This window comes from Argentina silus, assembly GCF_951799395.1.
Source record: "Argentina silus genome assembly, chromosome: 4".
Lineage (NCBI taxonomy): Eukaryota > Metazoa > Chordata > Actinopteri > Argentiniformes > Argentinidae > Argentina > Argentina silus.
This window is the reverse complement of record NC_139658.1, coordinates 14,593,983-14,609,057: the sequence shown is the minus strand read 5'-3', so window position 1 is coordinate 14,609,057 and position 15,075 is coordinate 14,593,983. Positions and strand designations below refer to the sequence as shown.

At 39.6% G+C, this 15,075-nt stretch overlaps 1 protein-coding gene across 1 annotated transcript in view; it reads left to right on the top strand.

Annotated features, from left to right (window-relative positions):
• slc2a9l2 (solute carrier family 2 member 9, like 2) overlaps window positions 1–15,075 on the top strand; it is a gene marked incomplete at both ends in the record, with an annotated part of 128,005 nt that overhangs the window by 57,974 nt on the left and 54,956 nt on the right. The window contains one exon of the mRNA XM_083668480.1: window positions 13,939–14,040. Within this exon, the coding sequence (XP_083524606.1) occupies window positions 13,939–14,040 (102 nt within the window). The remainder of the gene's footprint in view (window positions 1–13,938; window positions 14,041–15,075) is intronic.

Sequence of the window (15,075 nt, the reverse complement as noted above, 5' to 3'; positions counted from 1 at the left end):
TGTATAGCTTCAAAACATGGTTAAAACTAGCATTTTGATCTCGTGGATGGTCAGTCCTTTCATCCATAGCTCTATCTATGAAATTGAGAGTTCCATTTCTCCAGCCCCATCCCAAAGCTGTTTACCAAAAAAGTGGCAGGGTGACCGCTTTGTTGTTCCCAGATTGTCCCTTTAAAGCGATGCTACAGGATTGTTTTATATCTTATGCCACTAGTTCTAAAATGAGTGCTCACAAGCCATAAATGGGTCCCCAAAATAGACAGAAATATTGTCTAGAAATTACCTGATTGGTCAGAGAGGGGCACACCTCTCCACTCCCATCAGCAAAAGCTAATTTGTCAAATGTTTGTTGCCCTTAAACTGAGGACTGTGTGGCCAAAATTGTCTGCAAAGAATTATCGACAAAAGTCCTGTAGCATCTCTAAGTCAAAAGGAATGTAACAAGAATAATCATGTAATTAGCCATATGAAATCATTCTGTTCTTATTCTATGCATGTCATGTACACAATACAGTGCCCTTCATATGCAATGGGACAGAAACATATCTAAAACCTTAGGCTTGCCAAAATCAACAGTTTGGAAGATCATTAAAAAGAAAAAAAGCACTAGTGAGCACAGCAATCCAAAGGGCTGGTAGGCCAAGGAAGACTTCTACAGTGGATGACCGAAGAATGCTCACCATAATTAAGAACCCCAAAACAACTGTCCGAAGAATGTTCACCATAATTAAGAACCCCAAAACAACTGTCCCAGAGATCAGGAACACTCTCCAGGAGGTAGGTGTGAATGTTTCAGAGACTACAATCCGCAGAACAGATTGCCAAAAGCCAAACTACAGAGGCTTCACTGCTGCAAGGTGCAAACCACTAGTTATCCTCAAAAGTTTATGTTACAGTTTGCTAAAAAGTACCTAAAAGCCTGCAGAGGTCTGGGAAAAGGTATTGTGGACAGATAAGATGAATATTATTATGTACCAGAGTGATTGCAGGAGGAAGGTTTGGAGAACAAAGCATCTGCCCAAGAATGACAGCATACCACCTTATCTGTGAAACATGGTAGAGGGGGTGTTGTGGTTTGGGAATGTATAGCTGCCACTAGAACTGGCTCACATGTCTTTATTGATTATTGTAATTGCTGATGGATGGGCTTCATCATACAGTAAAGACAATAACCCAAAACATGCTGGAACTGGATAACTTGTCTTAATTGATGATGTAACTGCTGACGGCAGCAGCAGAATGTATTTGTGTACAGAAACATTTTGTCTGCTCGAGTACATTGATGATGTAACTGCTGACGGCAGCAGAATATATTAGTGTACAGAAACATTGTGTCTGCTCGAGTACAAGCAAATGCCTCCAAAGTCATTGGATGGCGCTTCATAATTCAGTAAGGCAAGTTTTTCAGTGCCAAAAAGCTGAAAGTTCTTGACTGGCTAAGTCATTTAATTCCCTCATGGTAAGATTTTATGAAAAAATACCTCAAAATAAACAACTGAAGATGGCTGCTTCACAGGCCTGGCAGAGCATCACCAGAGAAGATACCCAGTGTCTGGTGGGGTCAATGGGTTGCAGACTTCAGGCAGTTATTACATGCAAAGGATTAAATATGAGTGCTTCAGTTTTACATCATATTAATCTGTCCCATTACTTTTGTTGCCCTGAAATAGTGGAACTGTGTATCAAAGCGTTGTAATTTCTGAACAAATGTACAAAAATACACTGACAAGCTGACAATCTATACTTAACCTCATAGAAATCCAAACTTTTGGAGTACATAGCCAAAAGAAGAAAAAAAGCTTTACTGTCCCATTACTTACAGAGGGCACTGTAATCATGTAACCTATTAAAGGACCTACAATACAGTCTCCTTATTTTGTGGATTATGATGACTTTTGACGGTTAGGGTTAGGGTTAGGGTTAGGGTTAGGGTTACTGGATAACTTGTCTTAATTGATGATGTAACTGTAACTTCACCCTAATTATTCATAAGAATTTAGAGACACCTCATCACACCTAGCTGTTAAAAACATATTACCAGTAGGATAATTATAATACAAAATAAAAATAATAAAATAGACAACATCACACAGAGGAAAGAAACATAGGTACAATGACACATTAAAGGAAGACATACGTAATTGCTCACTGACTGACAAACAACTATAACACCAGCTTGGAACAGTGGAAGTTAGTCAGGGGGGAGAACATGCAGCCTATAAAAATAAGAAAGGAAAGGATACCAGTGTGTGAAAAATGTATCTATAGACCCCCTTACAGTTAATTTTAAGGTTAGAAAAAGGATAACGTCATGTACTGAGAACGTGGCTGATGGGGGTGATTTGGCATTCCAAAGCAGAAGTATTCCATGATGGGCAATCAGAGAGGCAAAGTAGATGACATTAGTTTGTTTAGAAGTGGCATTCAGGTCTTCCTCAGCAATCCCAAAGATGGCAGGGGAGGAGGGGATGGTACTATATCTCCAGTACCTTTAGAGATTGCATCGAAGAACGATTTCCAGTATTCGGCCAACTTGGGACCATAACATATGGGTCAAGTTAGCTAGCGACAGAGCATCTGTCAGAAGAGTCTGCTACATCTGGGAATATCTTGGCCAGTTTAGCCTTGCTAAAATGAACCCTGTGGAGCCTTAAATTGAATCAGGTTGGGCCTTGCACAGGAAGAGGAAGTCAACTCTCTCTAGTGCTTCATCACTGATCAGAGAATGAAACCCCTGGTTCTGCCTCCCAGTCTGTCTTGATTTTGTGCAAAAAAGGGGATTATCTTCTGGTAATATAAGATCATATATAAATGATACGTGATCCTTTGGCATGATAGCCACATCATGCAAACAGTCATTGCCAGGAGCAGGCAGAAGTCATGGAAATACAAAAGTGCTGATATGGAGAGTGAGGTCCATTTAAAGTGTTGTCGTATTTGTAGCCAGATTCTTAAAGTGGAGAAAATAATTGGATTGGGAGAGTGCCGAGAAGGTGAGAGTGGAAGATTGTTACAGACCAAAGCTTGAAGGGAGGACAAGCTACAGGATTTAGCCTCCAATTGGCACCAGCTTTTCTCTGGTCCGTGGAACCACAGTCATCTTATGCAAATTGGCTGCCCAGTAGTAATATAAATAAATGAGGATATCATGGTATCAAATTTATGAAAGAAAGATTCGGGGAGAAAGAGAGGCAGACACTGAAGTCTGGAAAAAGGTGGCCCTGAAAGGTGGCCCTGAAATACTCCCTAGTTGGCAGTATGTTTGGGGTTATTGCCTTATTGTATGATGAAGCGCCAATGCAGTACAATTAACTTGGAGGCATTTGCTTGTACTCGAGCAGACAGGACATTTCTGTACACTTCAAAATACATTATACTGCTGCCGTCAGCAGTTGCATCATCAATTAAGACAAGTTAATCAGTTCTAGTGGCAGTTATACATCAAACCATAACACCCCAAACCATAACACTCCCCTCCACCATGCTTTACAGAGGAGTTGGTATGCTGTAAATCTTGGGCAGATCCTTTTTTTCTCTAAACTTTCCACTTGAAATCACTCTGGTACATGATAATATTCATCTTATCTCTCCACAAGACCTTTTTCCAGACTTCTATAGGCTTTTTAGCAAACTGTAACCTGTCCATCCTTTTTGAGGATAACTAGTGGTGTGGATCTTGCAGTGAAGCCTCTGTAGTTCGGCTGGTGACATATTTTGATGGTAGTCTCTGACACATTTACAGCTACCTCTTGGAGAGTGTTTCTGATCTGTGGGACAGTTGTTTTGGGGTTTTCCTGCATTATAGTGCATTATGGTGAGTATTATTAGATTTCATATCCAAACTTTTGGGATATAGAGCCAAAAGAAGAAAACATGCTGCACTGTCCCATTACTTATGCAGGGAGGGGGGCATCTTAACCCGGCATGTTGCAATCACATAATGCATATTGTAAACACCAAATTGATGTAGATCTACTTTATACCTTATTTGTACCTCAACAGTGAATGAGAGACAATGATATCTAGCACTCCACAATAACCTCCTCTATCATCTGAAATGACTTCACTTTTCTGTGATAGGGTTAGAAATGTATCTTTGCCAAATTGTACCTTAATTGAAGTTATTGGTGTATGGATGGTTTCCCATCTAAGCATTACTATAGATTTTCCATTTCTCACATAGTCTAATATCCCACTCTGTCAAAATTATGTTCATCATCATCTATAAATTGGCCTTCTGGCTCTCATTAGTCATGCCGCATTCTGTCAATCGCTGATTGTACTGTTATACAATGAAGAGATAGTGATTAAACTAGATCTCCATTTGCATCCCTTCATGGCCACAATTTACCCATCTTCTAATGGCTACTTCCAGCATCATAATGCACCATGCCACAAAGCAAAAGTTGTCTCAAAATGCTTTTAGGCTTGTATGAGAAAAGTCAAAAAGCCATTATTGTGCGGCTTACCACCAACACGTTTTGGCGAATGCCTTCGTCAGGGTATCTGGCTGTTTTTCACGTTCCACTTTAGAGATCAGTCCTACAACCATTTTTCTAGTGATGGGTCATTCGCGAACAAGCCAAATCTTTGAACTGGCTCTTTTTGGTGAACTTTGGGAACCGAGTTGCATATCTGAAGAGCTGTTTTTTGGAGTTGAAAAATTAAGATTGTAATTATTCGAATATACACATAGCCTATTTTCATATAACCCGCATACAGAAGCTTTTTTACTTGTAAGGCATGTAATAGTGTCTTGATTTTATTTGAGGACATTAGCCAAGTCCAATTACATTTCAATTTAATTTGACTGTTTATCTAAATAATGTTATTTTGATAGTTAGATAAAGGTACATTTGGATTTAACTGAAAAATGTAAGTGATAAATGTGCACAAGGACCAATCAGAAGTCAAAATGATGCTAACTGGACTGAGTTTAACAAAGAGTAGTTTAGGAGCCGGATGAACGGCTCTTTTAGGACTTGAAATGCCCATCCCTACATTATTAATAGTCAATATTTTGCCTTGATTCCAAAGAACACCTTTTGTGTTTATCAGACGATACATGAAGCACTGCATAACTCCTTATTGTTTGTTTTTTCTCCAGACATATGGAGCTTGTTTATAAAGTACAACATTTGCTTCAGATGATTTGTAAAGCATGTATTACTCCTTATAAAGGATTCATGAAGCCCTCATAAAAACCTCTTTATATGTAAGATATGTATTTGAAAATGTGACTGTTTATTTTTTGTATATATGTGTCAACCAGGGGCCTTCTGCCTCATTGGGCGCTCTCCTGAGGGAATGGGCTGCGCTGTTGTCTCCAAAACACTGCGGCAAGTCTGAGTGCTGCTGAGATAGCTGTCACCTCAGGGTACCCCTGCATGTGTCACACAGATCTCTCTCCAGTGTTTTTGTGAGTAAGGGCAAAAGCTGAGTGTAAAACATATCGCACTCCTCTTTAGAGTAAATCATCTGGAGCTAACGCCGGAAGTGTGAAAAACCTGAGGAGAGAGATTCTGGAGCTCTGTAAGTTTGACAACGAACTGTAAAGGCCTACACTTCAGTCCCTTACGTATGGGGTGTGATTGAGTGATGTTTTTACTCCATCAGTGCTAGATGTATTCCCTTGCTCACACCTTGGCAGGTGTGCCTTGTGGCAGCATTGAACATCTGTTTAGTTGACTAGACATTTCTCTTAAAGTGGATATTGTTGCAGTAGTAAAAGAGCAACCATGGAGGGACTGCTTCACTTAAGTAGTGCAGGAAATGCAAAAGTGAGAACTTTGTTCAACTTTGTTCCCCATGCCAGAAGTGGGATGGCTCTGGCTGCCATTCCTGAGTCTTATCTTTGCCATGAAAAGGCCAGACCTTGGCCGGCATGTGGCCTAGTTACGACCTTGTTCCCCGGGCCAGAAGTGGACCAACTCTGGCCGTAATATCTGAGCCTCAGTCAACATGTTCACTGCAGACAGGGTCAGTTGGACTACAAATTGTGTTGCAGAAATGTAGTCCAGGCTTCAAACCAGGCATGCCATGCAAATGCTATGTGAAGTTTAACATTAGGCTCATCACCCTATTCACATATATATATATGGCAGTGCCAATACACCTACACCTGAAGATAAACTTAATTTACCAAATGCACTTTGCACATTTAATAAACTGGCTTTGAGTAACATCTGGAAAGCATACAGTAAGACTGAAACGTATGGCATCCACACATGGGTTCTAAATATTACCTGTAAAGAAAAACATGTTGTTAGTTTGTCGCACATCCATTTCGATTATTGACTGGGAATTTCCCACAATTTAGTGGACACAACATTGCATATTCTTGGATTGATCAGGGAATCAATGATAGTTCGTCTAATAAATTCCATCTGACTCCAATTAATACAAGATGATAGATTGGCTTCCTACGTTTGTAGTCGAAAGACTTTTAATTGCTGTGGCCGCAGTGAGAGCTTTACTTGAGTCTTTGAATATTTATTTAGTTGGGAATACAATATGTATGTCGGAAATATCTCTCCTAATTATAAGCAGAAACTAATTGCAGAAATCGAAAGGCTACGAATGGCAACCGATGTCAAAATCATGTTGTCCACTGATGCTTGAGTTTGCAACACAACTAAGGATTGTAAATTAATTTCTAGGTTTAGCTTTGTCAAGTATACTGCTTGCATGGATTCTAGCAGATTACCTTAGCACACAAAGTTAGTTTGAGGCATTACAGGATAAATGGGGACAGCGTCATATCTATAATAAGCATTCATGGCTTACTTCAAGAATTATGAGTGTAAATACACATGTGTAAATACACAAAATATTAACATACCGTTAGGCAAAAGTTCTAAGAAATGATTCAATTAAATATAGATTGTCGTTGGCTGACAATACGTGCATAACAACATTAAACATTTAACCCTGAACATGTCAGATTTGAGAGAAGGGATAGTGGAAATGTCTTGTTAACGAAATTGAGCTGGTTTCATAGGTAGGCTACTTATTGATAAGGAACCACTGGAACAGGGATGTAACAATTAAAACTGAACATCAGTCAAAAATAGGGTATTAAGTATGTATTACTTGAAGCAACCCAACTATAAAATGAATTGCTGTATTACAACACTAGTCCACCTGGAGATCATACGGGAGAGCTCAACTGCAAATTCAAACAGGCTTGTTCATTAGACTCAAAGCACCATGCTTTGAGCACTAGCTGGCCGATAATAAGCCTTGGCATGCATTGGCACGGCTGTCAAAAAGAAGCTAATGTTTGGAGCAAACCCGATATATGGTAGCAAACTAAGGAACGTCATCAAAATGTCATAAAATCAAGAAGAAATGAATTCATAAGAGTTGATCCTACTCCTCACTGAGAGTGTGTGTAAGAAGGTTGATAACACACTCCCACTGCCTACTCTGAGGGAATACCTTTCGTTATAACTGCACTTTTAGCACGATTTCTATGAGTAATTCTGAGAGGCTTGACAGCTACGGGACCGGGCCCACAATTGTCTGCTGATTGGGTTAGCTTTGCAAACAACAGAGAGGAAGAAAGCTACTCCAAATCCACACCGTAGAGGCTTCACATTTCCCTTGTGCTTTTTTTAATCTGCCTTTAATTGGTGCACTCATTAACTATGAGTGCATAGTGGTTCCATCACACACCATTCCCTATTTGAAGGAAACATTTAAAAGGTGATCTTTGTTCTGCTCGAATGTGTAAATAGAGAGGATGGTGTTCCATGTTATTGTAGAACTAATTTCATCAGGACAGTAGTGCGACATAGGTGTCTGTGAATGGAGCTCAATATGTACAGTAGACAGTAGTAGTACAGTACCCTATTCAATGAAACTTTATAGAGAAAAACAGCCACCATGTTGTAACACAAAAAAACTATGGAGTAGCACGGGCTTCTCTAGGAGGTAAAATTAGTTTGATAAACCCCCTAAATGTGAAATGCACAATAAACGTATTTCTCCACAGGAGGACAATGCCTGAAGCCCACACAGAGGCAGTTATATGTTGCTATGGGACAAAGTATTGATTAACATAACATATCTCCAATTAAATCTATTCCAGGGACTATAGATATTCATATCTAACACGTAAGTCATAATTAACACACATTGTGCTAACCCTAACCCTAACCCCATATACTCATGCCCAGTTTACCCCTTCAGCAATGCCTTAAGTAATCGTGATTTCCACGCAAGCGAGCTCACTGGCAATAATCTCTCACATGTCGCTGCTGTTTGTGATATGTAGCAAAGCTCATGCACCTGTACGGGAATTAAACTGCATAACAGGGAGCCTGGCAACCCTAGAGAGACAGCTCTGTGTGTGCACATAAGTCCACCCAGCAATTTATCTCTGCTTCCAGAATTTTGAGATTCCGACAGGGGAGATTATGTGTGTGTTTGCTCCATGCTGCTTCCTGTTAATTAGTTTGGCAGAGGAAGAGAGTACCCCTGCTCTGCATGTGCTCACAAGACAGAGTCTCACTCTCTCCTCTCTGCTCTAGGGAAATGATATGGTCTACTACTACTACAAAAAGAAGCCCATAGGGGTTTTGCTGATCGCAAGTGGCGATACCTTTGCATGACCCTAGAAGAGCAAGCCAAAACAGATGAAATGGGGGGAAAAGCTCAGTGTTTGGGATGTAATCTACATTCTTAGCAGGCTAATTGAATTCAAAATGACCTTTTAATTTGCTTGAGTTATGTATAGAATACCATTGCCTTTTCCGCTATGAATGTCAAAATGTAAACAAAACTGGAGACACTCATAATTTTTAGAGACAGTGTCAATGTTATTATTCATAGCAAAAGAGACTTCAGCGGGGGTGCTAATTAACGGTTAATTTACCTTGATCTTAGTAAACCTTGGGCTAAATCAGAACATATTTACTGTTCATCAGCTATCACTCAGATTTTCTTTTTCTAGCAATCATAACAGTGGAGTGTCTCCTGTTATGTTTACATTCTGCAGTTTGTGACGTACAGACTTTCAGAGCATATCGAAATGGCATTGAGAAAATGTTGCCCTTAATTCTGGGGCTAACTGTTTTAGTTAGTTTGGGTAGGCATTTTACAAGTGTTTATACAGAGAGTAAAACACTCAACTTAACGCAGTTGTTTGTAAAGGTGCAATCCTTAATTAGTTTTCAGCCACATTGTTTTGGTATAAAGATGAGAGACGGGGATGATGGGGCACTCTCAAATAAAAAGACTGGACTCTGGATACCAGGAATAACAGTCAAAATATTTAAATTCTATTTTTTTGATACACATATTTCAAAACCATAAAAAAATGTGTTTAGAAAGACATTGTTTACAAAGAATTAAGTAAAACCCTATATTTTGGATTATGATGGTAAGACAATATTTATGAGTTGTATTCTTCGAGAATCAATGGGCATATACTGTATCATGAATTGAAACACAAATACAAATACCAGATTCAGTATTTAATTTTGAGGCCAATCAATGTTGCTGTCCAGACACGCTTAACTACCCATTAGGACTAGTCTTGTGTAGTCTTGTGTGGCCATACAGTATGCTGTAATCTCAATGGATTCTCAACAAAGTGTATAGAAACATGTAAGAGAGGGAAAACCTATTTCAAAAGGTATCAAAATCCCTGACGAACACCTGTTGACTGAAAACGTTTTTTTGGTTCCAGTTTTTCCAAAAAATACCAGTATGCTTTTTCTGTCTTTTTTTTTCTCCAAGTTGCATGTTTTGTACTTTGAACTAAAGATGTACTAAAAGTTATACCAAAAAGGTACCGAAATCCAGTGTTTTTGTTTTATTTTAGAAAGAATCCTTTTAAAATTAATCAATCAATAAATTGTATTTCTATAGTGCATTTTACATAGACAAATGTCACAAAGTGCTTCATAACAAAATAATTCTAAACAATATAAACAATGAATAAAATACAAACAATATGATCTATCACCAAATTATAGACCCCCAGGAGTAAGCCAAGGAAAAAACTCCCCAGAGGGGAAGAGGAATCAGACTCCAGGGGGACCCATCCTCCTCTAGCTGAAGGAGTAAACCTCCTGGTGCTGAAGAGTAAACTAATGTGGAATGTTGTGTGGTGCGAGAGTTCAGGGGTCCATAGTGAAGGGCAGCTTTCTGATGGGAAACCGAGTGGGGTGGCAAGGACCAGGATGAGTCTTGAGCCTAGATTTGAAAATTGAGACTGAATCTGACACTCTAACATGAATCTGAAGAGATGGGGTAAATTAAAATGCTTTGCCCCCTTGCCGTAGTCTTAGATATTCTGGGAACGGCTAATCTCTCTGTGTCTTGTGAACGAAGCGCATGTGGAGGTTTATATAGCTGAAGGAGATACAATGGAACGAGTCAGTGTAACGCTTTATAGGCTAATAACAGAATTTTAAAGTCTGCTTGTGCTTTAATTGGAAGCCAGTGCAAAGACGCACGTACTGGAGTGATATGATCATACTTTTTGGTTCTAGTAAGGATTCTAGCAGCAGTATTTTGTACTAGTTGGAGATTTTTCAGCAAAGAATTTGGGCAGCCAGATAATAGCGCATTGCAGTAATCAAGTCGCGAGGATACAAATGCGTGAATCAACTTTTCTGCATCACTTGATGATTACAATCCCAGCAGCCAAAGCCCTACCAAAAGAGTCTGAAATAAGTTTGAGCACACATTAAAAGCGACACACAGTTGGTAAAAGGAGTTTGACAAGCTGTGTGAGCGGTATGTTGTGAGATGGCTTTGAGGAGAATAAAATGATTGACAGCTCAGCTCATTTTACATATGTAAAACTTCAAACTGTACACTCTTTCATCTTTGGCTGTCAAGCAACTGCAGTGCTCTCTGAAGTGTCAGCTTGTTTTCATTCTAGCATTTTTTTATTCCACGTTCAACCAACGCATCAATTACTGCAGAAAATGGCCCCTTCTCTAAGTTCTTCAGTCAGAGGCTGGAACGGGTTAAGCTAGTGTGAGAGGAGAGAGGAACCAATTATTGACTTGAGCAATGACTGGACTTCACCACTGAAGCGAAGTGATGATATTTGTCTCTACACATTCCATGCCCCTTTTCCACATGGCTGCTTTGATGTACTGGGCTTGAAAAGACCCCTGCTGACTTCTTGCTCTTAATTGGGCTTGCAGGGTTGCCGGTTTCCCCAGTGAGGCCACTGCATAGAGTCAATACCACTGTTACTGTAAATAAACGATTAGCACAACAGTGAAGGTTTGGCCCTTGAATCGAAATTCAAATGTGTTGTATTTTAAGTGGTTGCTGGCCCCTGGCTTACCTCAATTGTCATGCAGTGTGCCATTGCCCTTTTGCTGTTTGCTTGAGTTGCCGGGGAAACACCTTATGGATGGCATGTCACTCTGATGATGTCATGTAGAGTGTGCGAAGGCACATCACATCAGGCTAAACATTGCTCCACTTGCCCCCCAGTGCCCCCCCAGTGCTGGAAAAACTAAGAAAAGAAGAAAGTCAACGAATCATTGTCAGTATTCTCTTAATAATAACTGACCTTATTAGTTTGAACAAGTAGCATCTATTTTTAAAACCATTCCGACAAGAAGTTATACAGTTGAGTGACACCAGAGCAAAACGTAAACCTGGTGAGGTCAATGTCTGCATGTCTGTGAAGCTGTGTGTTAATGCGGACATGGATTTTCACTTTTTTTTTTACCAAAGCACTATTGAGAAATGAAGCAGATATGTCAATGTGGACTTTAAAAAATCTAAAATAATTTTACTGAAAATGAACTGCATTATTTGACGTTTTTTGTATTTTTCTAAATAGTAAGAAAATGCCAGTGAAAGTACCTTAATTCAAAACATTTCCCATTAAATAACAACAATGGTGCCGGACTAACCACTTCAACAAAACACATGAACATGAGGACAGATATAATACAGTTAGAATCAAACAAGAACCAACATCAAAGGTACATCAGTTAGTGAGATAATACACCACAAAGAAAAATAAATTCACACTTACCATCAATCACTATGTCTAATAAGTGTTGTAATTTCTGAATGGTGAAACCAATTTGTACACAAATACCATCAAATAAAAACTGAGAATCTCTACTTTAACTTCATAGTAATTATTTGAGTGTAGAGCCAAAAGAAGAAAAAATGCTTCACTGTCCCATAACTTATGCAGGGCACTGTACACTGAAAATTTACAAAAACTGCTGAATTCTGTGAAAACAGTTGAAATGAAATTACTTATTAGTTATTTATGTCTTTTTACAAATATAACCAGTATTTTCACAGGATAAAATATGTTTTTGAACATGAAAAAGAACTAAGTTGACGTTCAAAATACAGTATTCAAATTAGTTTTGAATGTAAAGGAAAGGGTTAATGTCTGTGAATTGCAAACATATCCATTATTTTACCTATGGAAAATTACTGTATTCATGGCTTTTCCATGTTACTGAATTTTACAGAACTTTACTATTATTTGGTTTATGTTTGGCACCCTGTGCTGCCATGCTTTTGATTATTTGTTTACAGTGTGGTAAAGATTTGAGATCACAAGAGAAGCCAGTAGTGCTTTGAGCTGTGGTCTGTTACTTCTGCATCCTCATCTGCCTCTGGAGTGGATGCATATCTGCAGGGCACAGAAGCCCAGCTTGCGCACACTGAGGACTGACCATCAATGATGCTCACACACACTCAGGTGTACATACACACTCACTCAAATACCCCACATACCCCCCTGCCACACACACTCAAACTCCCACATGCGCCTAATGGGCTTGAGAGTGGCCAGTGGCTCGATGTTGCCCGTGCCTGAGTGCTACAGCACTGTGCCAGTGAGAAAAGCACCATGTCCTTAGGGGCCAGGAGTGTTAAGAGAGGTCCTCAAACCCTACCACCAGACAGACTGGAAAGCCACCACTAGTGCATGGCCAACACTCCTCTTCTCACCACACTACACACTGCCACACAACCACACACTGTATGTTCTGGTTTTCAACACAGACACACACACACACACACACACACACACACACACACACACACACACACACACACACACACACACACAATAAATAAAACTAAACAAACTAAATGAAATGCAGTAAAATCTTTGCCTCTTTTGCAAAAAGCCCATCTTGGTCCCAAACATGCGCCTGTGTGATAGCGTTCCCCCTCAATTCCAACACAAGAACACAAGAAAGACAGTCCTAAAGCCCACAATCCATCTCTTCTCTCCTCACTCTTCTTTCTTCACTCAGAGACCCCTGAGAGAAGGACTTTAAACCAATGCCCCCTGAATGACTCAACAGTCTGGGATCGGTGGTGGTGGTATACATGTTTCATGCTGAGATGCTTGCCATGTCTTTCGCTATGGACACAATATCCCTGAGCTTAAGTTAAGCTTCTGGCGGGGGGGGGGGGGGGGGGGGGGTTTCGATCTCGGGGTCAGACACTCCAGCCGTGACCCCTGGAGCAAGATAGGTGGGTGGAGAAGGACAGAGAATATGTTTCTGCATTATTTATCATTTGCAATAACATGTGTGTTGCATTATGCAATGCCAGGGCTACCGTACCTTGGAAGAGGGGTACTTTCCCTCAGTGGGATTTCCAGGTCAGATAAAGGTTGAATAAATAAATAAAATGCATTTATATAGGTTGTTGTCGATGTTTATAGCTTGTCTTCATTCAAGACATTTCTGAATCCTGCCATAACGGTTCCTAAAGAATCGTAGCCATAAGATGATCTTAATGTTTACATATCTAAACTGCTAACATGACAAGTTGTGAATAGAAAATGTCAACTGCTACATTTTGATCCTTTTAATCGAGCCTTTTGAATGGAAATAATTAGATGATGCAAGAATGCATTATAGAATGGCGTTGAATCTAATCTCATCCCAATGTTGGTGTTTGTCTCATCCCCAGGGTCTTGTTATTGAGCGCATTGGAAGAAGACCCCTCCTCATATTCGGGTTCTCTGCTATGGCTATGTTCTTTGGTCTTCTCACTGTGTTCCTGAATTTCCAGGTCAGTCCAGCCTTATGCAACACACGCACACGCACACGCACACGCACACACACACACACACACACACACACACACACACACACACACACACACAACGTCACACATAAACTGTTAACTCCAACCAACATGTGACTAACCAACAATCATCAAAAATAATGTCAATCCAACATTGCAAAAGCTATAGAGCTCCAGCGTATGCATTTTTGACGATAAAAAAACATTTAGAAAAAACATTAAAAAACAATACTCTCAACTGTTGTACAATATCCACTTCAAAAAATTATAACATAGTAAATACAGTATAGCAAGTAAGCATACAGAACATGCTACGTTGTTCACTTAATTGAAGTTACTTGTGAATACACTGAAGCTTATTTTGAGTGATACTGAAAATAAATAACAAACTGCTTTGTACAGTTTACATCTATCCATCACGCTCCCCCCCCCTCTCTCTAAATGGGGGCAGTTGAATCAGAACTGCCCTAAGCAGCGCTCATGTAATGTTAATACGTTCATTGAGCTTATTTTACACACTTATGCTTCTTTAAGCATTTTCTTTCATTCTCCTATTCAAAGGCATGGGACTGAAATAGCATTCTTTGGGCCCTGGCCTCTCTCGTCGCTCTTGATCTCTTGTTTACATTTTACGTTAGGCACAATTTTATTCACCCAAACAAATCACACAAGATGGGGTGTAAGGGGAAATAAAGCAGAGAAAGAGAGAATGCAGGTTTCTCTCAAGGCTTTGTTTTAGTCTATATTTGCAGTGTGTTTTGTACTCTATAATGATACAATAGTCCAATACTATGAAAGATGTGTTACTAGGAGTACACCAATTGCATTGTCCAACATAATTTCGACAGTCAGTATTTTGACTGTCCATGTACTATAGATTGAATAAGGTACAGTTGGCCAGTGTTTAAAAGGTTCATACTGCCATTGCAACGATGTTCTACCTCAAAGCCACTACTGCAGCAGACAAGAATTGTGAAGACTTAAACTCCAAATAACCACTCAAATAAAAATTAGAGGGAG